Here is a 26,611-nt window from a genome sequence, read left to right on the forward strand (position 1 = left end):
CTCCCTCCTCTGGCACGCTGACCTCCTAATATTCAGCACCCTCCCACCATACATTTGCAACATGGCAACAGCTTCAAGGTTTAGGAGCCTCTTTGTGACTCTTTGTATATCTTTGTTGCAATGGCTTGGGAATATTACCCTCAGACGATGGTCTGTTATGTTGTCTTAATTAGTATAAAATGTGTTATAGGTACCTTGAATATATAACCTTTTGTAATGCCATATATATATAGTAACATAGTTGATGAGGTTGAAAAAAGACACCAGTCCATAAAGTTCAATCTATTTTGGATCTCCTTTGATCCCTCACTTATATTTGACATTGATCCAGAGTAAGCAACCGCCAATCTGTTTCAATTGTGAAAATCCCCCCAGACCCAATATTGCAGTCCTATTTTTATCCTATATCCACTACTATCCTTCATTTTAATTAACGGTCGTATCCCTAGATACAATTTCCCCCCTTTCTTTTTTTTTAAACAAATCATTTTTTTTTATTGATTTTTAGGGATTTTTCAAAGGGGTACAGAAAAGAAAAAAAGGGGGGGAGACAACATAGGAAAAAAGAAAAAAAAGGGGGGTTACAAAGTGGGAATGGAACACAATATCATTGAAAGCATACAAAGTCAGAGCAGTATCTACCTGACTATTTGCCAAATATGGTAAAAACAGCTAATAACTTACGAACGGGAGCTCATTCACCAGTGTCGTTAGTGGGCGAATGTTGGGAACATGACGGGGCTTCTTCTCCTTCGGTCACATAGATATGCCAAGCTCTCCACTTAACCAGCGGGGGGTTGTTGACGTAGAAAATTGGACACCTAAAGTTTCCATTTCAAAATTAAAGTTTATTTTAGAGATCATTTTGGACAGGGGTGGGGGGAGAGATTGCTTCCATGTCTGAGCGATAGCTGTGCTATCAACACTTGGCCTGTCACATATCTATCCAAAGGTGGTAGAGCAGGAGGATAGTGTTGCAATAGAGCAAACTTTGGCGTGGGGGAGATCGAGTGGCCAAGGACTGAGCTAATCATTTAAAAAACTTTGTTCCACAACAGACGCACCACAGGGCATGACCAAAATACATGAAGAACGTCACCACGTTCTGAACAATTATGCCAACATAGCGGGTATATCGAGCGCCAAATTTGATGGAACAAATGTGATTAAGGCCCTTAGACATTTTAAAAGAGTTAACAAAGATACGTTCCCAGTCTTCTCCTGACAATTCTAAATGGAGGTCTGTTTCCCATTGGATCTGAGGTTTAAATTTAGGTAAAGAGGTTTGGCACAATAGGATATTATACCAGAGGGTAATATTGGCTTTACTGCTCCCTTTAGTTAGCGGGGAGTAATATCTGGCCAGGGGAGGGCCTATCTCCAAGTTTATTAATGGTGGAGAAGTTAATAAATGCCTAAGTTGGAGGTATTTATAGAAGTCGCCTTTAGGCAGCGAATAGAGGGCACTAAGGTGCAAGTAAGGGAGAAGCTCTCCCGAGTCAAACAGGTGTCCTAGAGTCTGGATGCCCCTACTGACCTAACCAGAGAGATTTATATCTACGATTTGTCTGGTGACCACCTGAAACGAGACACTCGTCGTGGGGCGTAAAAGCACCTCGGTGTCCCGGCACAGACGGTCCCACAGTAAGGGCTAGCAGGGCGACCGCGGGAGGTCTCCATTGTCCGGGCTCCCATAAAAGGTCCATCAGAGGAATGTCTGAGTTACACACAATTTCCAGGTCAACCCAGGGTTTCCCACCCCGTGGAAGGTACCAATCACGCACCTGGGACAAGATGCATGCCTTGTGATATTTTGTCAAATGAGGAAGGGACAGTCCCCTTGTCTTTCCCTCTGGTCATGCGCTGCATTGCAATACATGGGGGGCTTGGCTTTCCAAACACAGGTTTTCATCAGAGAGGTCAATTTGGCTAGAAACCCCCGTGGGAAGGCAAACCGGAAGCATACGAAACAGATACATTAATTTAGGGAAGAGCATCATTTTAAACACTGAGATTCTGCACAACCAGGAGACCTCGAAGCACTTCCACGACCCTGTGAGCTTCAATAATTGTTGATGCAGCAAAGAGAAATTGTGATCTATGATTGAATCTAAATGAGGGGTTATTTGGATTCCAAGATATGTAAGCCCAGTAGATTTCCAGGATTAAATAAATTTATCTTTTAAGGCCTGCAATCTGGCCTTTAGGACATTTATGGGGAATACTTCTGTCATTGAAGCATTCAATTTATAAAGAGAAGATCTACTAAACTGAAACAGTAAGTCATGGATCGCTGGCAGCGAAGTCTCGTGATTTGTACGTCGTCAGCGAATAAGCACATTTTATGGGATGTCCCTCTCACATCTAGTCCTGTGCACCTTTGATCAAGCCTTATTCGTGCCGCCAGGGGTTCTATAGCCATCAAATAGATAATGTGGGACAAGGGGCATCCCTGTCGGGTTCCGTTGGTAATTAAGAAGTTCAGGGAGAGAAACCCATCGCTATACACCCGCGCGGATGGGTTCGTGTACAGGGCTAATATGGCGTTCCAAGATGTTACCGACAAAACCGAATGTATGGAGAAAATGAGTCATATAGGAGCAATATAGCCTATCGAACGCCTTTTCGGCGTACGAAGATAACAATGTTTTCATCGTTTTTATGGCACTGTTCTACTAAGTGGAGGATACGTCTCAAATTGGCCTGTCTACCTGCAACAAATCCCACTTGATCCGGGTGGATCCATTTTGGAATGATAGGGGAGAGTCTGTTGGCAATAAGTTTTGCGAATATTTTAACATCAGTATTAAATAGGGCTATGGGGCGATACTTTTTACAGTCAGTAGGGTCTTTTCTCGGTTTGGGGATGACCACAATGTGTGATTCTAACATCCCAGATGGGACGGAGCCAAGACGGGTTCCGGCCTTGTGCAACTGGAGAAGGATGGATGATAGCACATCTTGAAATGTGGTAAAAAAGGTATTACTATACCCATCCGGGCCAGGTGCTTTATTTTTAGGGAGTTGTTTGATGACACTGTTGATTTCGTCTAAAGAACAGGGGGCATTCAGTTCTTCCCTAAAAGAGGGGCTTATAGCTGGAAGGGGGACATTCTTCAAAAAGGTGGCAATGTCGTGTTCTGATAGCTGATAAGTAGAGGGTTCAGTACGCAAGTTATATAGGCCTGTGTAGAATGCCGCAAAGGTGTCCGCAATGTCTTTTGGGTTGGTAATCTTAGGGCCCTTGGAGGTCATGATAACTCTAATACGATTTTGGGCCTGCAGTCCCCGAAGTTTATGGGCTAGTAATCTACCCGCCCTATTAACCGCTACATAGTATATTTGGAGTAATTTAGATAGTGTCTTGTGGGTACGTTTCATGAGTTATTTTTGTAATTCAGCTTTGACCCGTCATATCTCGAGGTTCAGTGTTTTAGACGGGTGTGTTTTGTCCTGGGTGTCTAAGAGCTTGAGTTTCGCTTCCAGTTCAGTTTGTAAGTGCATGTTCGCCTTATGTAAACTAGAGGCTATCTAAATAATCTTACCCTGAACTACCGCCTTAAGGGCGCACCTGTATGTAAAAACTGAGGTATCAGTTGGGTCATTGGTTTGTGTAAAGGAGTGTATGGCTTCTACTATCTCTATTTTTGCCTCAACCAAGAGTAGCAAGTGCCCTGACAAACGCCATGGACGTAATGTGAAGGGTGCCCTGCTGGATTTCCATGACCATACCACCAGGGCATGGTCTGACCAAGACATAGGGAGAATCTGTGTTTTATGGGTATTTTGTAAGATCCATTTATCTGAAAGGATGAGATCAATTCTAGAGTAGGTGTTGTGTACCAAGGAAAAGTAAGTATAGTCTCTATCCTTAGCGTTCGCTGTTCTCCGGACAACATATAGTCCGTGCTCGGCTAAAAGTCTACCAGAGGCCATGGCAGGGGTAGTAGGGGACTGCGACTGTGTGGATCCTGGTTTAGGAGATCTATCTATTTTTGGATCAATAACTAGATGAAAATCACCCATTATCACCAGATTACCTCTTTTAACCTTATCAATCAGGGCTAAGGTGTTTTTCAAAAAGTGAAGTTGCCTGGAGTTAGGGGCGTAGACGGACACCAATGTTATCCATTTCCCATTCAATTGACCTATAACTAGCAGGTGCCTACCTAACTTATCTTCCACTGTTGTAGAAAGTTTAAAGGGGCATTTAGAACTAAATAATATGGCAACGCCGCATATGGGGAAACGATGGTCTCTAAAAGTGGGTGGGACTTTGGCTGCAAAATGTGTTTCCTGAATTGCAACAATGTCGGCTTTGGATTTATAAAATTAAGTTAACGCCAGCCTCTGTTTGGCAGGGGAGTTAAGCCCCCTGGCATTCTGGAACGTGACCATCATTTAAAGGGGGGGATTGGAGGCACTACAAGTAGGAAGTGGCATGGAAGGCGCCTAACAAGATAGACATTGCCACATGTTAGGGTCAATATAGTTATTGTCAGGTGCTGTGTTCCAAAAGGGAGATGGAGAAGTAGAGGTCAAATAGTACCTTGTTCGTAGTGGGAATCCATCTCCCAGCTGCCTCCAACATTTGGAGAGGAAGACAGTCTTGGGTCATAACATAAGAGAGAGAGAACTAAGGTCGAGCGAACGGGATCATCCCGAATCGGTGATTCCCTGCGTCCCGATCCCCCTTGGGTAGAGCAGTCATTTGGGGTCAGGCTGAGATACTGGAAGGTTCCAGGATGCTAGAAGCTTTGTTCCTTCATCAACTGAGGTTATGATATGCAAAGCGTTGTGTCTGTGGATCAGTAATTTCACAGGGAACCCCCATCTGTAGGGGATATCATTACTTGCTAGGGTTCTTGTGACTGTTTGAAAAGCACTTCACTTTGCCACCGTATGTTTGGAGAAGTATAGAAACAATTGAATGTCTTGAAGGAGATCAGTGCCTTCCGCCTCCCTGGCCGTCCGCAGAATACGCTCCTTATTATGGAAGAAGTGAATGTATAGTAAGGTATCTCTAGGAGGAGTGCCTTGTGCCCTCCTAGTTTTAGGGAGATGGTGTATGCAGTCCATAAGTAAGGCCTGTGTGGAAGCCGAAGGAAGACGTTTCTGTAAAAGGTTGGTAGCAAAGGAGAGTAGATCGGTGTTTGAAATACGATCTGGTATTCTCCAGATTTTGAGGTTATCGCGGCAAGATCTATCCTCCATATCTGTCAACTTATCTCTCAAAGTGGTAACTTTTGATTCAAGTTGTTCATGAGATGTGATAAGGCCATTGTGAGAAAAGACCAGTTCCTCTGATTTATTCTCGAGATGGCCCGTCCTGGTGCCCAGTGCCACGACCTCTGATTGGATGGCTTTTATAGAGGCGCGCAGCTCCGCTGAAAAATCGGCTTTCAAGGTGGCTAACAAAGTTTGCATTTACTTAAAGGAAATCGAAGCATCAGGATCTATCATGTGTGTAGAAGTCTCAGAAGGTGGAGTAGATGACAGGACGATGTCAAGCTGTTCAGGATCGTCTCCCAGTCCACTCTCCATTCCCCGGGGAGGGGACAAAGCTCGCTGCTTGGTCTGTTTAAAGAAAGGAAGCTGCAAAGCAGCATTAGACGGATTAAGTTTTATAATCTTTTTGATGTTTTTAGGGGCCATATGGGTGGATTGTCAGACCAACAAGGTATATCAGAACAAGTGACAAATGGGACGGCACCAGGTAGGAGAGTGAGAGTGAAGTAGAATATATTATCCAGACAATGATCGGTAGTACTGTAGATAAAGTGAACTCTTAAATTCGGGGTGATCCTTCAGAGGTAGCATACAGACAAGACTTGAGGCTTGGTCACATGAACTGGCCATGCTCAGTCAAACAAGAGAGGATACATGCGGGCGGTGGTCAGTGTATAATGTACATTACATGGATAGATTGGCTGGAGCTGTGATCACTGTTATCCAGCAACTGTCACAGAACAATTACATTCCAATAGATTGTGTAGCCACTAAGTGGCAGCAGACACCTATAGATGATACAGAGCTTGGAGTTATAGAAGAGTTACAGCATGGACACTGGAGGTGCAGGCTTATCAGACCAGGACAGGTAAGATTAGATGTTCAAGTCCTGCAGTAGTTAGTAGATAAGAGCCGGGGTGAGTGTCCTATAACCCCAAATTAGTATGGGTAGTGCAGACTTATAATAGGTTGCTCACCTGTGGGCTCTCATAGAAGCAGACTGCATACAACTTATCCGTCTCCTCTGAGTGAGAACCGGTCCATGGATGGTACAAAGCCAGATCCAGAGATATGCTGTCTGATAGATGGATGTGGTCCTGTGTCTCCGGAAGTCACTGAGGCGGGGCTCAGTACTGGAAGAGGAGCTGGCACTCTTCCCTGCAGCGCGCCTCCGATTTGTCAGCAGAGAACCGCGGAACAGCGGACGTCCAGGCGGGGGTCCTACGCAGGCGCTCAGATGATATATGCGGGCGGTTCACGCCTAAGGGGCGGGATATAAATTAAGGCCGCAGGCTATAGGGAGGGGCAGGCCCCACACTCTTTGGGCGGATATTATTACCCAGAGATGGTTAGAAAAAAGGCGCTGACAAGTTCATTCAGTGCCCGAGGGCACAAAGAGTACGCCAGGCGTGTTTGAGGGCAACTACAACTCCGGTGGTGATGGTAGAGACGGCTAGTTTGCTTAATGACTCCATACCCTTTATCAATTTTGTCGCCCTTCTCTGAACCCTTTCTAGTTCCAAATTATCTTTTTTATATACCCAGAACTGTACTGCATGTTCAAGATGAGGTCTTACCAACGATTTACACAGTGGCAAAATTACACTGTCTTCCCTTGCATCTATGCCCCTTTTTATGCATGCCAATACTTTATTTGCTGCTTGTTATTGAGCACTATTGCTAACTCTACTGTCTACGAGCATTCCCAAATCCTTTTCCATTATAGAGTCGCCTAAATTAATTCCATTTAATTTATAGATTGCGTTCTTTTATTTTTATGTTACTTTAAAACTTTTACAAATAAAGATATTATTAAAAAGAACAAGGTCAAATACTGATCCATGAAACCTCAGTAAGAACTGTAACCCAGCGGTCTGTATATTAAGCTCCGATAAACCAAATAACTGGAGAAAACAGCTGTTTAACTGGGTACAGTAGTCCCCACAGAGTTCCATGGGGACTGTGATATGACTCAATTTAACAAGTAGTGAAAATCGAAATCTTTAAAAACTAAAGAAAGCATTAACTTACCTTTTCAGTGGAGACCTATGGACTTTGTTACTGTTGGAGAATATGCCGTGGAATCATTGCTGGGTCCCACGAGCAATAGCCGAACAAGGGTCAGATCCTACAGTTGCTAGGCTGCTGGTGAAGGAGTTTTTAGTCAGTTTGGGAGGGGTTTGCCTGGGTTTGCCAATGAGCCCTGGCAAGGTAAATACTAGTGGCAGAACATTTTGTATAGCTGCAGTAGGCAGTGATATAAAAAGATGTGCGCAGACCCCTGTGTTTTGGTTTTGGATCTGTTTTTCTCCACTAAGTACTAATATAAATATATATATATATATATATATATATATATATATATATATATATATATATATATATATATATATATATATACATATACACATATATATATATATATATATATATATATACACACATATATATATATATATATAAATACATATATACATATATATATACATACATACATACATACATACAAGTTAACCCGTGCATGATACTCATGCATTCTAGTCAAATCAAGCTACTTAAGGTGTTAAAAAGGTTCTTGTCATGCATTTGGGGCTAGGCCAGGCCTCCTCAGGGGAAGAGCGTTACTTCCCGATGCAAGCGCCCTTTTTTAACGTGGTTTTGTCCACATGTCACCACCTCATCATTCTTCTCCATCACCTCATCCTTCATTTTCATCGCCACATCTATCCAGATGTCTATCCAGACACAGGGATCTCTCTCAGCGGTCCTGAGTATCATACTCCTCTCGCTCTGTCACCCACGGCAACCACCAACCACTCCCCACTGTCACCCCCGGCAACCACCAACCACTCCCAACTGTCACCCCCGGCAACCACCAACCACTCCCAACTGTCACTTCTACTTCAAGAAATATATATATATATTTTTTAAAATCTTTATAAACACTTTTAACAATTAACAAATTAAATTAACAAATTAAAAACATCTTAGTATACCAAACACACACTAAGAATTTAGTAGGTCAGTGTATAACTCCGCCCAGCAGGTGGCGCTACAGCTTGGTTTTTTTTTCTCCACACACACACACACACACACACACACACACACAGATAGACTAACACACGCCACTAGGCATTTATATTATTTATATATATATATATATATATACACATACACATACACATACATATACATACACATACACATACACACACACACACACACATACATACATATATATATATATATGTGTATATATGTATGTGTGTATATATATATATATATATATATATATATATATATATATATATATATATATATATATATATATACATACATATACACATATACAGTATATTTACTATAATAACACGTCACTACTCTAAACTTTCTGACAGACTGACTCCCAATTGATCAGCAAACTATTCTAGCTGACTGATCTCTACATAAATAAACTGCATTAAAATAATCACAGCTATTGTTTTCTATTCAAATTCCCTCTCTTACTATAACACTCTAGTCACTCTACACACAATTTTCAGAGCACAGCCTGCCAGCTACCTTCCTACCCACAGGCTCTCACTTCTAAAACGGCAACTGAGAACACGAGGGAGTGCTATATACGAAAGATATTGATCCAAAACTTGCAAGATCCGACACTTTCTTAGAATTACATTTTGCCTCATTTTCAGATCCGCTTTTGGTGCGACTAACAGAGTAATGACACAGTTTAATCAGTATTCATCTCTGCAAAAGGTTTCTTCACAAGTGGTAATTGTCTAGTATTAAAGCAATACAAACAAACAATTACAATGGAGCAGACCTCCAATACTCCAATCAGGATTAAGTATGTATTGTTCTTCTCAGTTAAAATTTGGTTGGAACTCAAGGGACATTTAACATTAAAAATAACAACCCTATTATTAAGCATTGTGGAAAATTCTTACTAGATGTATGGGGTAGGTTATTGATGAGAAATAAGTATCCAGAATAGCTATCACTGCAGCTGTAGCTTAAAAGAAGGACTGCAAAGCCATGCACAATTTGCTTGGAGAGTTAAGTCTGAAAGAACTTATAGTCATAAACATTGACATCTCATTAGATATATCTAGAGATAAAATAGTGTTTGTAGTACCGTTGCTCTTAACTTAAAGGAATACTAGGAGTAACCACCTGTATGCTACTTTAATGTTCTTGAGAGCAGTATTAATTACAGAAAACAATTTTCACTTTGCAATTGTTAAGGGCGAAAGTTCTGGAAAGATTTTAAAAGTACCTTAAAAAAAAATGAGCATCAGGCGCTAAAAATAATTCAAACGTAATATAAAAAAAATGTACTAGTGTTTGAAGCTACACTGCTGTCCAAAAAGAGAAAAACTAAAGGACTATTTCGGCATGAGGTCTCTTGTTGCCTTAAGCATATTTTTCTTGATATAGATGAAATGTACTCCATGCAAAATGTCCTTGAGAATCTTCTGTGAGGCAACGTGTGGAGCTCTTAGTCTGACATCTGCGGTAGGAGAATTCTGAAATGAACTGTGTTGGGGGAAGCGTAAGACCATTGTGAGACCGGCCTTCCACATTTATCAATTTCTCCCTCAGTGAGGAAACATCAGTTCTAATGTACTGCTTTTTTTATGAGATGAAAATAAATTCCTCTACCTTAGCTTTAATATGTTCAGTGCTTTCTCCTTGGTCTGCACCATACATATGAATATAAACAGTTCTGTTAGTATCTCAGCCTTTTGTGAAAATTGCACAATTTGCATCACTCATACTGTGATTGGGTAAATCCATATGTCCCCCATTAGCTCAGAGTCTGGCTGTGTAGTCAGAAATTTGGTCTGAGGCTTTTAATTCCATGGCTGTAAAATTGTAGTCAGGACAGGCTTGTCGGATTTGTGCACCTTAGGGCCTGTAGGAAGTAGTTTGCTATTGTACCGCAGAAAGGTCCAGAGTATTGGGCTAATTGGGGGTTGTTGTTCTCTTTTAGAAACTGCCCTATAAACTGACACCCTGGAAAAGTAAGCATACAGCTATGACATGTGTGTATCAAGTGTTACATTATTTGTTTTATTTTAACGTCTAAATAAAACAGATAACTGAAACTCCTAGGATGTCTTTTTATTAAGACCTTTGGCAGCATACAAACAAAGCATGATTGGTTCTTCCAAGTGTGAGCTTATGATAAACAAATCTTTAGTTGTATTTTACATGTGTTAAGTGCATAGTAATATACTGGTGCTGTATAAATAGAGGATTATATTAATTACCTCCTCCGCAAGGTTTGGAACAATGAGACCATTTCTTCAAAGCCCACTCATATTCAACCACTTCCTCCTCCAGAACATAGTTGTTACCTACATTTAAGGAATCTTCATGTATCATGTATTTATAAGACAAGGACAGTTTGACATTTCCATGAGGAATTACCTGGAAAGAAAAGAAACATTTGCGTATAAAAATTAAAGCAGAACTTTAATAGATGTAAAGTTAAATGCAGTATAGATATGTTGCATGTTGAAAGGGAAGGGGTAATTAAATAAACACATTCTGCACAATATTGCTATTGATTAGAGGCTAACTGACTGTTAATGTGGGCAGCTTATTCTACTAGTAATGCTCAGAATGTCTGTCAGCCTGTCAGCTCAGAGTGCACTCTTACAATAACAGTCACTGCTATTGTGACTAAGGATGAGCGTGCTCGGATTCCGCTAATCCGAGCCCACCCGAACAGTGCGGATCCGACGGGATCTGAGCACTGTTCGGGTATTTCCAGCGCCAAAAAAAATGAAACTGAGGCTCTGACGTCCAAGTCTTGCGTTGGATCTCGCGAGACTCTGATTGCATAAATTCCCCGCTAGCGGCCGCCATTTTCATTTGGCCTGTGATCAGGGTAGAGGGAGGTTGTAGGGTAGTGGTACTCCTGCGTGATCAGTCCAGTTGTGCTTTATGCTTGTGTCCAGTGCTCTGTCTTTGCTGAGTCCAGTGGTCCTTTTGTCCTCTGCTCTGTCCTGCTGAGTCCAGTGGTGCTTTGGTCAGTGTCTGTCCTGCTGAGTCCAGTGGTGCTTTAGTCCTGTGCATTTTTGTGCTAAGTCCATAGTAATTGTCTAATTATTAAAAACTCCCAAAAAAAAATAAAAAAATATAATAAAAAATAATTAAAAAAATATAAAAAAAATTCTAGAGCAATATATTATTGCAGTCCTGAAATATTAGTACTGCAATACCTACATTCACTGTTTCTGCAGTCCAAAAAATAGGAACTGCAATCTATATTACATTTAATACGTTCAATTTTTAAGCAGTGCAAGAGAATAGGTACTGTAATCTATATTACATTTACTACGTTCATTCTTTAAGCAGTTCCAGAGAATAGGTACTGCAATCTATATTACATTTAATACGTTCAATTTTTAAGCAGTGCAAGAGAATAGGTACTGCAATCTATATTACAAGAGAAAGTGAGGGAGGAGCTAGTAAACCACTGCGATTCCACCAAGCATGTAGCTCTTGTGGATGAAGCCCTTCGTAAGCTTTGATGATATATTGTGGCCCCGGTACCAAATTGGGTACCGGGGCCACTCCACTACGCAGTCCAGATAGATGCGTATCAACTACATTCAGTGTTGGGGGCAAATCCAAAATTAATGAAAATGACCTGTCATCGTCAAAAACAAGAAGTATTGACGCGCTCGAACTACACCCTGTATATGCTGCAGAGGATGTAGGAGCAGGCATCTGTGCAGTGGAATTCAGACCCGTTGAGGGTGATATATTGTGGCCCCGGTACCACTCCACTACGCAGTCTAGAAAGCTACCGCGGTGCAACGTTTTGGACTAAAAAGAATATTGTGAGGTGTGAGGTGTTCAGAATAGACTGGAAATTAGTGGAAATGATTGTTATTGAATGTTATTGAGGTTAATAATAGCGTAGGAGTGTAAAAAAAAATAATAAATGGATTTTAGCGCTTTTTATGCTTTTTTGAAAATAAATCAGAACCCAAAACCCTAAATCAGAACCAAAACCTTTCGTCAGGTGTTTTGGAAAAACAAATCAGAACCCAAAACCACAAGCTAATCAGAACCCAAAACCCAAAACACTAAAAGTGCCCGGTGCACACCCCTAATTGTGACACACCAGTCTCAGCACAGCTTACAATAAATATTTCAGATGTAAATAGAGAGAAGGTGGTAGCAAGCTTGGTGTCTCCTGTGCACCCTTTCTTTTTCATAATTCTCTGTGTGAACATTGCTTTCTGACTCTTGTCAGGCATTTGACTTATACATGCTCTCCTTACTGTTCCCACTGGGAGCCTGTGCCGCCCACCTAACTAGAGGGAGTTCAGGTTACTGACAGAATCTAGGCATAGTCTATAATAGTAATAATCCCTTCAACACAGGGTATTATTAGCCAGTAATGTCTTGTTCCAACTGGATAATTACTTAAACTACAGATAAATTACAACAACATATTTTAAATTAATCAATGTAACAAGACATACATTACATATCATTTTTTCCTTATAACCGGTTTGCTAAAAGTATTATTTGATGTTAAATTTTCTTATTCAGACAAACTTTGAGAGCTCTACCCCTTTCCTCAGGCGAAGCCTAAGTAATTTAAAGACAATATTTTGTTTGCATGTTCTCTAGGCCAGATGATTACTCTGTCACTGCTGTATCATACCACAAAACTTCAATATCATACCGCTAATACATAAAGAGACTGGGATTCACAGCACAATTAAATGTGACAGTGAACTGCTTAATTGTGCAACATGCTCATATTTTCCACTTGACTTTTAACTATTTTCAAATAGATAAAAATCGGCTTCATTTGACAAAATCACTAATTTCATTGTGCCAAATTATAACTAGATAGGTAAAATCACCCATGTGAAGGAGCGCCTTAGTCTTCCAAAAAAAGTAGATGAACTAGGAATTAATGCATTTCGAAGTAAATTACAATGTAGTGGGTATATCTGAGACTTGACTTTATTACACATTTACACAGTCCATTTGGAAGGATACAACATGCTTGAGAAGTACAGTGATGGGCAAATGTTTTGAGAATGACATAAATATTATTTTTCACAAAGTCTGCTGCCTCAGTTTTTATGAGGGTAATTTGCATATACTCTAGAATGTCATGAAGAGTGAACAGATGAAGTGTTGACGGGGACAAGACTGGATATCACACTGTCATGCTGCTTGAGTTAGAATAACAGACTGGAAGCTTTAAAAGGAGGGTGGTGCTTGAAATCATTGTTTTTCCCCTGTTAACAATGGTAAGCTGCAAGGAAACACATGCAGTCATCATTGCTTTGCATAAAAAGGGCTTCACAGGCAAAGCTATTGCTGCTAGTATGATTGCACCTAAATCAAACATTTATTGGATCATCAAGAACTTCAAGGAGAGAGGTTCAATAGTTGTGCAGAAGGCTTCAGGGCACCCAAAAAACATCCAGCAAGTGCTAGGACCATCTCCTAAAGTTGATTCAGCTGAGGGATAGAGGCAGAGCGTACTCAGGAATGGCAGCAGGCAGGTATGAGTGCAACTCCACGCACAGTGAAGAAAAGACTTTTAGAGGATGGCCTTGTGTCAAGAAGGGCAGCAAAGAAGCCACTTCTCTCCAGGAAAAACATCAGGGACAGACTGATATTCTGCAAAAGGTACAGGGATTGGACTGCTGAGGACTGTTGTAAAGTCATTATTTCTGATGAATCCCCTTTCAGATTGTTTGGGGCATCTGGAGAAACGCTTCTCCGGAGAAGGAAAGGTGAGCGCTACTATCAATTCTGTGTCATGCCAAAAGTAAAGCATCCTGAGAGCATTCATGTGCAGGGTTGCTTCTCAGCCAAGGGAGTGGGCTCACTTACAATTTTGTCTAAGAACACAGCCATGAATAAAGAATGGTACCAAAACATCCTCCAAGAGCAACTTCTCCCAATCATCCAAAAACTGTTTGGTGACGAACAATGCCTTTTCCAGCATGATGGAGCACCTTGCCATAAGGCAAAAGTGATAATTAAGTGGCTTGGGGATCAAAATTATGGGTCCATGGCCAGGAAACTCCCCAGACCATAATCTCATTGATAACTTGTGGTCAATCCTCAAGAGGCAGGAGGACAAACAAAAACCCACAAATTCTGACAAACTCCAAGCTTTGATTAGGCAAGAATGGGTGACCATCACTCAGAATGTGGCCCAGAAGTTGAGTGACAGCATGCCAGGGCGAATTACAGAGGTTTTCACAACGAAGGGTCAACACTGCAAAAATTGACTCTTTGCATAAACTTAATGCGATTGTCAATAAAAGCCTTTTACACTTATGAAATGCTTGTAATTTTATTTCAGTATACCATAGCAAAAATATGACAAAAAAAGTCTAAAAACACTGAAGCGGCAAACTTTGTAAAAACCAATACTTGTGTCATTCTGAAAACTTTTAGCCATGACTGTATAGGAAAGATACAAAAGGAGGAGGCGTTTCTGGATCTGTAACATTCTGTTTAAGCCCTTAGTAAATATACCATACTTGCCAAGTTTCTGAAGTTGCGGGATTGCGTCATTTTGGCTCCGCCCCATAATGTAATGACACAAACGCGTCATTTGACAGCAGAGGCAGAGCCAAACACAGTGATTCCCGGTGAATCGCGGGGTTTTGGATCTAATTCTGCCAACTTCATTTGGAAGTGGGCAGAATTCTGCCAGATGCGGGAGATTTCCACACTCTCCCGGGAGTCCGTGAGACTCTCGCGGTATGCTGGAGTCTCCCGGACATTCCAGGAGAGTTGGCAAGTATGAGATATACTTATAAATAAAAAAGACGCTATAAATAAAAAGTGGCGGTTGACATAAACCACTTAGTATAAATGATTGTACTGAAATGATTCATTATTAAATAATTACAAACTGAAAGGACAGCAATGAAAAATGTGCTCCTTCACATGAGTGATTTTAATTGTCCAGTTATAAATTGACATAATGAAATGAGTGATTTTGTCAAATGAAGATGAATTTTATCTATTTAAAAAAAAAAGAGGATTTATACTTACGATAAATCGGTTTCTCTGATTCCATCTGGGGGACACTGTTAACCATGGGGGTAGAGTAGGGTAGGGAGGAGTCTGGCACCCAAATCTTTTGCTGACAGCTATATACACCCGCCCCTTCCCCACAGAACTCAGTTTGATTAACAAAGCCCTAGGAGGACAGGCCAATCAACCAAGATATACAAAACAAAGAAAAGAGGGGAGAACACAGTGTCCCCCAGATGGAATCAGAGAAACCGATTTATCATAAGTATAAATCCTCTTTTCTTTTTCATCCATCTGGGGGACACTTTTAACCATGGGGACTTACTAAAGCAGTCCCTCTAATGGGTGGGACCGCTCTGATCGCCCCGCACGTAGAACACTACGGCCAAATGAGGCGTCCTTATACGCAAAAACATTAAATTGGTAGAATTTTGTGAAATTATGGACCGAAGACCAGGTAGCTGCTCTGCATAGCTGGCCTGCTGATGCCCCATTCCGCGCTGCCAAGACGCTCCAACTGAACGGGTAGAATGGGCAACAATACGCTTCAGCACAGGACGATTAGCACAGACATAAGCCTCCCTAATTGTTAGGGTAAGCCATCTAGCAATTGATTGCTTAGACGCAGGCCATTCTCGCCTCGAGAAATAAATTACACAAAGAGAGAATCTGTCTTACGTATTTTTGCAGTTCTCTTAACATATATCTGCAACGCCCTAACCACATCTAAACATTTACTCCCTTTTGTCCCGGCAGCCTGAGGTTCCTCTCTGAACACCGGAACTACTATTTCCTGATTGATATGGAAACCCGACACCACTTTAGGGAGGAAGGATGGAATAATCCTTAAAACTGCCCTATACTCATGAAAGACCAAATAAGGTTCTTTATACGATAAGGCCCCCAGCTCGGAGACCCTCCTAGCTGAGGCAATAGCCAGCAGGAAAAATGCCTTCCAAGTCAAGAACCGCAATTCCGCTGAGCGTAGTGGTTCAAATGGAGGCTCCTGCAACATGTCTAGGACCAAATTAAGATCCCAAGGATCCGTAGGATGCACGCAGGGCGGCTGTATGTGAAGCACTCCCTGCAAGAAAGGTTTAACATCCGGAATCTCCGCCAGCCGTCTGTGAAAATACACTGACAATGCTGACACCTGAACCTTTAAGGTTCCCAACCAGAGACCCGCGTCCAAGCCACCCTTCAAAAAAAGCTAGAAATCTAGCCAGACAAAAGGATTTTAAATTGTAAGATTTCTTTCTACACCACCTTATATACACATGCCAGATGCGGTGATAAATCCTAGCCGAAATTGGCTTCCTGGCTCTTAGGAGAGTGCCTACTACACTTCCAGAGAACCCCCTGGCTCTCCACAGACTGGATTCAAAAGCCATGCCATTAAATTCAGCCAGTCCAGACCCTGATGCAAGAATAGTCCCTGGGTCAGCAGATCTCTTCGAAGTGGCAACCGAACCCCTTGACCTTCTGCTACCAGAAGAATCTCTGGGAACCATACTCTTCGCAGCCAGGCTGGAGCCACCAGAATGACAGGTCGATCTCCCTGCCTGACCCTGCGGAGGACCCTGGGAAACATTGATATGGGGGGGGGGGGAACAGGTATCCTAACCCGAAGTCCCAAGGCATTGTTAGGACGTCCACTGCCACAGCCAGTGGGTCCCTTGTTCTTGCGCAAAACTCTGGGACTTTCCTGTTGACTCTTGACGCTATCAGGTCTCGATCCGGAAGTCCCCATTTGTCCAACAGCAACTGGAATACTTCCGGATGCAGAGCCCACTCCCCTGGTAGTGACTTAGATAGTCTGCTTGTACGTTCTGTTTCCCTGGGATAAACACTGCTGACAGAGCAGGCACGTATCTTTCTGCCCAGGCCAAAATCTGAAACGTGACCCTCATCACTCTTGCACTCCTGGTGCCCCCTTGTCTTTTTATGTATGACACTGCCGTGGCATTGTCAGACTGGATGCGAACCAGCCTTCCCTGTAACACACCCTTAGCCCTCTGCAGTGCTTTCAGGATGGCCATAAGTTCCAGCACATTTATGGGAAGAACCAACTGTCTCTCTGACCACAGACCCTGCATCCTTAGTGTCACGGGCACTAGGAGTCTTGCCCAGGAATTCACCAGATGACTGGGCTTACCAGAGTAGTGAAGTTCACACAACGGTCCTCTGGTAGCGGGGTGACTAGCGGAACAGATATCACAGCAGATGGAGAGAGAATGCCAATAAATAATAGGAAAGTCAGTGACTTGCAGCAATCTTTGGTCAATGAATCAGCGACTAGCTGATATAATGGAAAGGCAGATTTGTACACGGAGATCAGGATGGACGTGAGTAAATGCAGGGAGGTAGCAGGGAAGTCAGTGGTCTGCGTACAGCAAGTTGTACCACTGCTTATGGTGAAGAGACTTGTCCAGGTGCAGGTAGGTAGCGGGGAAGTCAGTGGTCTGCGTATAGCAAGTTGTACCACTGCTTATGGTGAGAAGACTTGTCCAGGTGCAGGTAGGTAGCGGAGAAGTCAGTGGTCTGCGTATAGCAAGTTGTACCACTGCTTATGGTGAGAAGACTTGTCCAGGTGCAGGTAGGTAGCGGGGAAGTCAGTGGTCTGCGTATAGCAAGTTGTACCACTGCTTAATAGGTGAGGATGTGTACAAGTGTTGATGAGTGGAAGCATACAAAGATAATAGGATGCAGACACTGAGAGCACAGAGGAACTTGATCCCAATAGGTATGCAGCGTATCCAACAAAGTCTATATAACGGTATGTGTGGCGCTGCTTGGTAGAGACTTGCTCAGCACAGATATGCAGGCCAATAATGGATAGTCAATCACAGTTATGCATATAACGACTGAGTAGTACGGTTAATTCCAAACAGGTATGCAGCGAAACAATAACAGTCTATAGCGGGTATGGATACCGCTGGTGAGCGTGGAGACTTGTCCTAGCGGATATGCAGAGTAAACATAGAAAGTCAATAACAGATAGGCATACCGCTATTCAGTAGAACAGTCTGTCCACAGGGAGGTGCAGGAACTGCAGAGACGCTGGACGGCAGAGACGAGTGTAAGAACCACAGGTGAGTAGATCTGGTAATCAGAGTCCAGCTGAGGACACAGGCAGGAAACAGGAGACTGTAGCAGGTATGGAAACCAGCGATGAGTAGATCAGGAATCAGCAGGAAACTGAAGACACTAGTAGTACACAGGAGATAGTAGCGGGTATGGAAACCAGCGATGAGTAGATCAGGAATCAGCAGGAAACTGAAGCCACTAGTAGTACACAGGAGATAGTAGCGGGTATGGAAACCAGCGATGAGTAGATCAGGAATCAGCAGGAAACTGAAGACACTAGTAGAACACAGGGAACACCTTCAGAGACTCACAGGGAATGAGACTCCAAGATCAGGCAATGAGGTAATGCACACAGGTGCCTTAAATAGGGAGTTGCCTGATCAATCAATTTGGATTAAAAGAAACAGTCACAAGAGTTCTTGGGAGCTGCGCATGCGCAGACCATCAGGATGGCGGACGGCCGCGGTTCAGGATAGGTGCCGGCAGGAAGGCTAGGTAGCCACGCACCAGCGCAGAGGCACTCACGGTCCGGTGAGTGACACTTAGGTGAAGGACCACTGCCCCCCAACCTCTCAGACTGGCATCTGTGGATACTAAGATCCAGGCCCACGGGGCAAAGGATCTGCCCTTTATTAGGTTGTCCTTTAACAACCACCAGCTGAGGGATTTTCTCGTCTCTAGAGATAACCTCATCCACTGGCGACAGAGGAAGGACCCCGACCACTTCCTCAGAATGTCCCATTGAAGACATCTGGAGTGGATCCTTCCGTATGGCAGCGTCTCGAAAGATGCCACCATCTTTCCTAGCAGCTTCATACACATGAGTACTGACAGCCTTCTGTGTGACAGAACCCTGTCTGTCCACTCCATCAAGGACCTTATCTTGTCCTCTGGAAGAAAAACTCTGCTGTCTGCAGTGTCCATTATTAGTCCCAAAAATGTCATTCTCTGACAAGGGATCATTTGTGACTTTGTTACATTCAGGAGCCAACCGTGCTGTTCCAGAACCCTCACCGTAAGGCAAAGATGTTGTGCCAACAACTGAACCTTTGACGCCTTGATTAGAAGATTCGTCCAAATAAGTTACAATCTGCACCCCTTTGGAGTGAAGGAGTGCTGCCATAATCTTTGTGAATACCCTTGGGGCTGTAGCAAGCCCGAACGGAAGGGCTCTGAACTGATAGTGAGCTGATCCTACCGTGAATCTGAGAAGCGGCTAATGCCCCTCCCAGATCGGCACATGAAGATAGGCATCCCTGATGTCTATTGATGCCATGAACTGGCCTGCCTTCAGGCCATCTATGACAGATCTTAGGGATTCCATCCTGAAAAAATCTACTCTCAGATGCAGATTTAGCTGCTTGAGGTTCAGCACTGGTCTGAATGAACCATCCGGTTTCTGTACCAAGAATAGGTTTGAGTAAAACCCCTCCCCTTCTTTGGTACTCAGGAACCTGTACAATAACCTTCTTTAAAAGAAGCAAATCGACAGAAGAGAGCATTGCCTGTCTTTTTTGAGGACAGCGGGGTAAACTGGTTACAAAAAACCTGTGTGGCGCAGGCTCCACCAACTCTATCATGTAACCCCTTCTCATGATCCCCTGAACCCACCTGTTCGCTGAAGACTCTGTCCACTGCTGGGCAAACCCCAGCAGCTGTCCTCCCACTCCCCCCCTCCGTTATCAGAGGAGGGTGGTAGTCATGCTGTCGGTCTATTCGGCAGCTTGGCGGACGAGGACCTTGCTGCCATGGAGGAAAAGGATGACCTTCCTCTAAGCAACTGTCTCCTACCTCCAGCAGCCCTTGACCTAACTGTCTGGCATCTGCCAGACGCGCCACCGCGAAAAGGCTGTCCAAAAGAACTAAACCTTGGAACTCTGGGTCTAGGAGCATTCACAGGCCTGTGAAATCCAGGAGTCCAACCCTGGACCAAATAGCATCCCACTAGTATACGGAATGGATTCTAATGATCTTTTGACTCCAAATCCGCATCCCAGGCTCTTTACCATAATGTTCTTCTTGCTGCTACTGCTGCAGCAGAAATAGAAGATGATATGGAGGCTAAATTCTGGGCCGCCTCATATATATATCCTGCCGCCTCCTTAAGGTGCATTGCCAGTGGGAGAAGTTCTGAATCCTGTAATGCAGACTCTAACTGCCCAGCCCAGGCTTCCATAGCCCTTGCTACCCAGGCCGAAGATAATGCCGGTCTGAAGTTTGTACCAGCAGCCGTAAAGACCGATTTCAAAAAAGTTTCCAACTTACGATCAGTCGAATCCTGAAGGGCTGCCGTTCCTGGTACGGGTAGTGTGGTCTGGCGAACCAGTCTCGCCACAGGCGCATTTACTCTCGCCACCTGTTCCCATCTGGTCATGTCCTCCTCTTGTAAAGGATATAATGAACCAAATTTTCTAGGCACAGTGAACCTCTTGTCCGGATGCTTCCAAGAGGCCTCTGCAATATCTCTCAGCTTTGCTGAGGGAGGGAACCTGACCACCTGTTTAGAAGCCTTCTTAAAGAGAGACCGGTCCAGGGACCTCATCTCCTCTATTTCAATAAACCCCAAGGTCTGATGTACTGCTTTTACCAGATAGTCCATACCCTGGTGCCTGGAGCTTCCTTCTGATTCTATAAGTGAAAGATCAGAATCCTCTAACAATTCACCTTCCTCCACCGAGGATCCCTCTGAATCAGACAGAGACAACAGCGTATTAGCTGATCTATGTCTTTTATAACTACGAATATGTCTAGGATTTTCCAGCAATTGGTTAAGTCGGTCAAGACCTCTAGCCACTGCCGACCATCCCGCCTCCCAACTGTGGGGTGACTCTTGCAGTGCCGGGGAAGGAAATTGTACAACCTCTGGCGGTAATGAACTACTCATTTCTCCTCCTAACTTCACTGGGGGTTGTATCTCAGAGGTAGATGGAAGTCTCATAGCCACCACTGGGATCTCTGCTGGTTTAGATAACAGGTTCACAATGGTATTAACCCCCTGTGAAAAGGTTGCCATCCACTCTGGAGGCTCTGTCCCCTGAATAGGGCTGTTTTAGGCTGCAATATTACAGGTGTCACAGCACAACCAGCACAAAGCCCCTGATCCAGACATTCACTAGTTAATTTAACATTACACTTTGAACAGATCATATGTTTGGCACGTGTTGCTTTACTTTTATCAGCCATTATTGGGAGAAAAAACAAAGCCACAAACAACCAGACAAGCACAAACACTCAATAGTTATCAGAAATACTAACTAATTATGTCTTAACACATTACAGCATTTCTGAATCAACAGATTTATAGAGGCTCTACTTAATATATATATATATATATATATATGCCCATAACCATTATACTTCTCTATCCATGCAATATAGAGAAAATAAATGATAGTTAGCAGGGAGATGTTTGCCAGCAGCTGTGCCTCCTCCAAAAGGCTGCTGTGTCCTTCCTTTGCAATTTGGCGCCAAAAGGAATCTTCCACATGCTCACTCAGCGGGGGAGGGGGGAGGTTTTCTAACTTCCCCCTCCCTGGCTCTTTCTGTTTCTCCTGTGCAGACTGACAGCAATTTCCACACACTTCCTGTGAGTGGAATCACTCCTATCCGCTCCTTTGTTCCCCTCTGCAAATAGCGCGACCATTAGCTCAAGTTACCCCTCCTCTTTCCTTGAGGAGGGGACTTGGTATATTCCATGGCAAGAGCACCTGCGCTAACTGCCTGTGGCAGCGCCTCAATCTGCTAGCAGTGTGAGAGCGGTCTCTCAGACCGCATCTCACACTGTGAGAAGTTTCACTGCTTCCATGCCACAAACTGTCAGTGGGTGCCGCGCTGCTCATCTGCTGTACAGTACTTCTCTGCTCACGAGTGTGCTCTGTCTTACAGAGCCACTCGTGCACTATTGTCAACAGCATTAAAACAAAAAAGCCTGAACACAGTTTACTGTGCAGCTCTCCAAACTTCAGCCCATGCTCCTAGGGCACCTACTTCAAACTGAGTTCTGTGGGGAATGGGTGGGGGTATATGTCTGTCAGCAGCAAAAGATTAACTATTTGGGTGCCAGACTCCTCCCTACCCTACTCTACCCCCATGGTTAACAGTGTCTCCAGATGGATGAAAAAGAAAAACAACTTTTCTCGAGTGGTATAAGAACAGATATGAGAGGGAGCTTTCCTGGACTTGTGTCACAATAACAGGGCACTCGCAGGCTATTTACCCTCAGTAATGTGAACGTGGGAACATCTTTTCACACCAAAGCAAGTATCTAGATAAAAATATTCCTTAGGTTTATGAATACAAAACAGCAACAGCAATTCTAGCAATTCAATAAATGGTTAACAAAATAATAATATTGCAGATGGGGCAGATATCACACAAAAATACAAATCCATTATCTGTGATCTATTTGCAATCCCTGGCTATCTGATCCAGGTTCCTATAATCTCTCTGGGAGATTCTCCTCTGGCACTCCCTGCAGAGGCAGCAGCAGCTCTGCTTCCCTATCATTCCATTTTTTTTAATCAGACACACAGGTCCAAAAGACCAGCAGAAGTTCCAGATGAAAGAAAAGTACTTTCCAATCCTCACAGTTCTTCTGTAATACTCCAATCGTCAATCAGTTCAGCTGGAACCGTAACCTCACCTTGACACTCAGTTCTTCCAAAATGCAGGGAGCGAGTTTTATTCAGCAGCATGTGCTCTTTATATAGTTTCTAATCCAGTCTCAACCCTTCTAGCAGTGTCTTCACTTTGTCTGAGGTTATCAGTTTCACACAATTGGTCTCTCAAGTGGGGCTGAATCACTGTAATTTATTTAGCAAGGCAATTTCCTCAAACAAACAAATGAGACTTATTAATGGGAATGTGATTAATTCTAGTGATTAACAAGGCAACCAATGTGGTTAGATAAGAAAGTTTTGGAGATAATTAGGGAAAAAAGAGAATGTAATTTGATAAAACTAGAAGGGACTGAAAAATAATGGTGGAAAAAAACGAAAGGAATTTAGCAAAATTGAGAAAAAGGGAAATCACATTAGCTTAGTTTGGAGCAGATGATCAGATTCTTAAAGAAAGCACGTTTAATTACACTTTTTTTCTTCCGAATCCAATGAGCAAAAAAAAAAATAAAACAAATAAAATTCAGCCACTACGTTATGTGAAAAATGGTGGTAGATTATAAAGAATGAACATCTTTTAAATCTTTTCATCTGTATTAACAAAAGAAGGAAACTTTCCAGGTAAAGACAGATCAAGCACTTGGCCCAGATTGCATTCACACAGACAACCCAGTTAGTGTGGTTCCATAAAGGACCAGTTATGACTAACAAATATGATTAGTTTTTCCAAACTGGTGGTTTAAAACTGAAGCTTGGTAGTTCAATTAGTTCAAGCACTGTTCCACATAAAACCAGAAACTGCAGCAATGAACCATCTAACATGTTCAATGTTTAAAACATTATATCCCAAAGCGATCCGGAGCCAACATATAATGCATCCAAAAGAGAAGCTGTTTGTTAGTCATTAATTCATAGACCACCACATGTAAGTTCTCAAAATGTATAATCCCCAAATTATAGAATGTCCTCAGCCAATTTTATAGGCTAGCAGAGAATATATTAAGCCGTTGATTTGAGCTGCATATAAGGAGGTTTGTTCCTTGAATCATAGGATACACAGTCCATCTAATCGCACAGCTATGTGTGCATCCAAAAGTGTTACTCACGGACCACTGCGATCCTGAGCCGCTCTATGACTCCGCCTCTCTCTCACAAAAACAGTGTATTCCACGTCCTTTCGAATATCTGTGCACAGACATTGTAATTCTTTGAGTATAATACTCCTGCCAATCTTTGGTGATAGTTTTGTATATATGAAAAACGGCTGAATATATCCTATGTTAGTGGCTCACAAACTTCAATATGTATCTGTAGTTTGATCCAGGCAACAAGGAAAATGTGATGCGTTTCATCGCTATGCAGCGATTTCCTCAGCGATGTTTCTGAGAGAATTGCTGCATGCACAGCTATGTGATTAGATGGACTGTGTACCCTATGATTCCAGTAAGAAACCTCATTATATGCAGCTCAAATCAACTGCTTAATATATTCTCTGCTAGCCTATAAAGTTGACTGAGGAGAATTACACACTTTAAGAACTTACATGTTGCAGTCTATGAATTGCTGACAAACAAACAGCTTCTCTTTTGGATGCATTATATGTTGGCTCTGGATCGCTTTGGGATATAAAGTTTTAAACATTGATCATGTTAGATGGTTTAAATACATGCAACATGTGATCAAATGATATTAGAAGGATCCACCATTAATAACCATAACTTTTGCAAATCTATTTCAACTTTCATATGGGTACACATCAAACAAATATAGATATAGAGTGGTCAGCCCACGAAGGACAGCTAGCACCATAGTGTAGTATATAAAGAATGCAGTGTGTATATAAAGAGTACACAGTCTTGAACTGCCCCTTAGATTAGGCGGAACTGTCACCAAAACTCGGGATTGTCCCACTAGAATCAGAACATTTGATAGATTGCCCTACCTGTTCTTGTTACTTTCACCACCTGTGGCTGCTGGTATCTTTAGTTTTGGCTTGTCTGGATCCTGGAATGTTAAGGGGCCCTATTTGGAAAAAAAAAAAGGGTACGTTTAGAAAATTACAACCAGGCCCGGCGTTAAATCAATAGGAACCATGATTAATACTTGTGCCATCCCACCCTCTTCTTCATCACTCTGTGCCTTTCTGTCCCCCCTCTTCTTCATCACTCCGTGCCTTTCTGCCCCCTCTTCTTCATCACTCTGTGCCTTTCTGCACCCCACCTCTTCTTCATCACTGTGTGCCTTTCTGCCCCCCTCTCTTCTTCATCACTCTGTGCCTCCCCCCCTCTTCTTCATCACTCTGTGCCCCCTCTTCTTCATCACTCTGTGCCTCCCCCCTCTTCTTCATCACTTTGTCCCTTTCTGTTGCTCTCCCCTTGTCGCTGTTCTTTTACTTACCTTCCTATTGACTTCTTTAATCTCTTTTCTTCTCTTCTGTCCTCTTTCTTCTGTGCTGGGTCCTCTCTGCGCCACTCCTCAATCAATGTTGGACATGACTTGATGACATCACGCCTCACATTCAATGCGAACGGAGCAGAGAGGAGGGGCGCCAGTGCCGCAACGTGGTAAGTATATATTTTTTTTAAAAATAAAAATAAATAACCTGCTCCCCCCACCAACGAAGGGGGCAGAGTTTACAGGGGTTGGGGCCTACCGGGGGATAGCCCGGCTTCCCGATAGGCCAGTCCGACCCTGGTCACACTGAACAATGAAAACAGACAGGTTTTTATACCTGGCACTCCTCCCACTGCCATAGCTTGATGGGCAGGTGACACTCCACCTTCCCTTTTAAAGGAAGGTCTCATCAGCTGCTCTGGTGATTGCTCTTAATGGAGACACACCCTGTTTGCCTAATGTTTCTGTTTGAAAAAGTTCAAATCATGTAAGTTAAGTCAGACTATTATTTTGTCACACATATGTCTTCCACCTGTTTATCTTTAAACTAGGTTCACTGCTGCACAAATGTGTAACTGTGTTTTCATCCATTCTCTGTAGATTGCCAGCTAAATAACTCCTGTTGTTACTATATACTTTAACAGGGAGTTCATCCCCCGTTTGCAGCGATAACAATTCCACTATTCTTGGAAAGCTTTCCACAAGATGTTGGAGTGTTTCTGTTGTAATATGTGCTCATTCATTCTGTAGAGAATTTATGAGGTCAGGCACAGATGTTGGACGAGAAGGGCTGGCTCACAATCTCCGTTCCAGTTCATCCCAATGGTGGGATGCTTAATGGAATGGGTTTCCATGGCCGAGCAGCTGCATACAAACATCATATCACAAAGACCAATGCCAAGTGTCAGATGGAGTGGTGTAAAGTAATCTAAGACTGGACTGTGGAGCAGTGGAAACGTGTTCTGTGGAGTGAGGAATCACGCTTCTCTGTTTTGCAGTCAGATCGGCGAGTCTGGGTTTTTGCAGATGCTGAGAGAACGTTACCTGCCTGACTGCATTATGCCAACTGTGAAATTTGGTGGAGGAGGGATAATGGTAGTGGATGTTTTTCAGGGTTTGGGCTAGGCCCCCTATGTCCAGTGAAGGACATACTTAATACTTCTGCATATCAAGTTATTTTGGACAATTTTATGCTTCCAACTTTGTGTCAATAGTTTGGGGAAGACCTTTTTCTATTCCAA

At 42.9% G+C, this 26,611-nt stretch overlaps 1 protein-coding gene across 2 annotated transcripts in view; it reads right to left on the reverse strand.

The window, feature by feature from the left end:
* Positions 1 to 26,611, reverse strand: part of LOC142152766 (A disintegrin and metalloproteinase with thrombospondin motifs 2-like) — a 775,540-nt gene that overhangs the window by 175,515 nt on the left and 573,414 nt on the right. For both annotated transcript variants that reach the window (XM_075209748.1, XM_075209747.1), the window contains exon 17: positions 10,503 to 10,662. In XM_075209748.1, the coding sequence (XP_075065849.1) occupies positions 10,503 to 10,662 (160 nt within the window). The remainder of the gene's footprint in view (positions 1 to 10,502; positions 10,663 to 26,611) is intronic.

The sequence above is a fragment of the Mixophyes fleayi genome, chromosome 4 (assembly GCF_038048845.1).
Source record: "Mixophyes fleayi isolate aMixFle1 chromosome 4, aMixFle1.hap1, whole genome shotgun sequence".
Lineage (NCBI taxonomy): Eukaryota > Metazoa > Chordata > Amphibia > Anura > Limnodynastidae > Mixophyes > Mixophyes fleayi.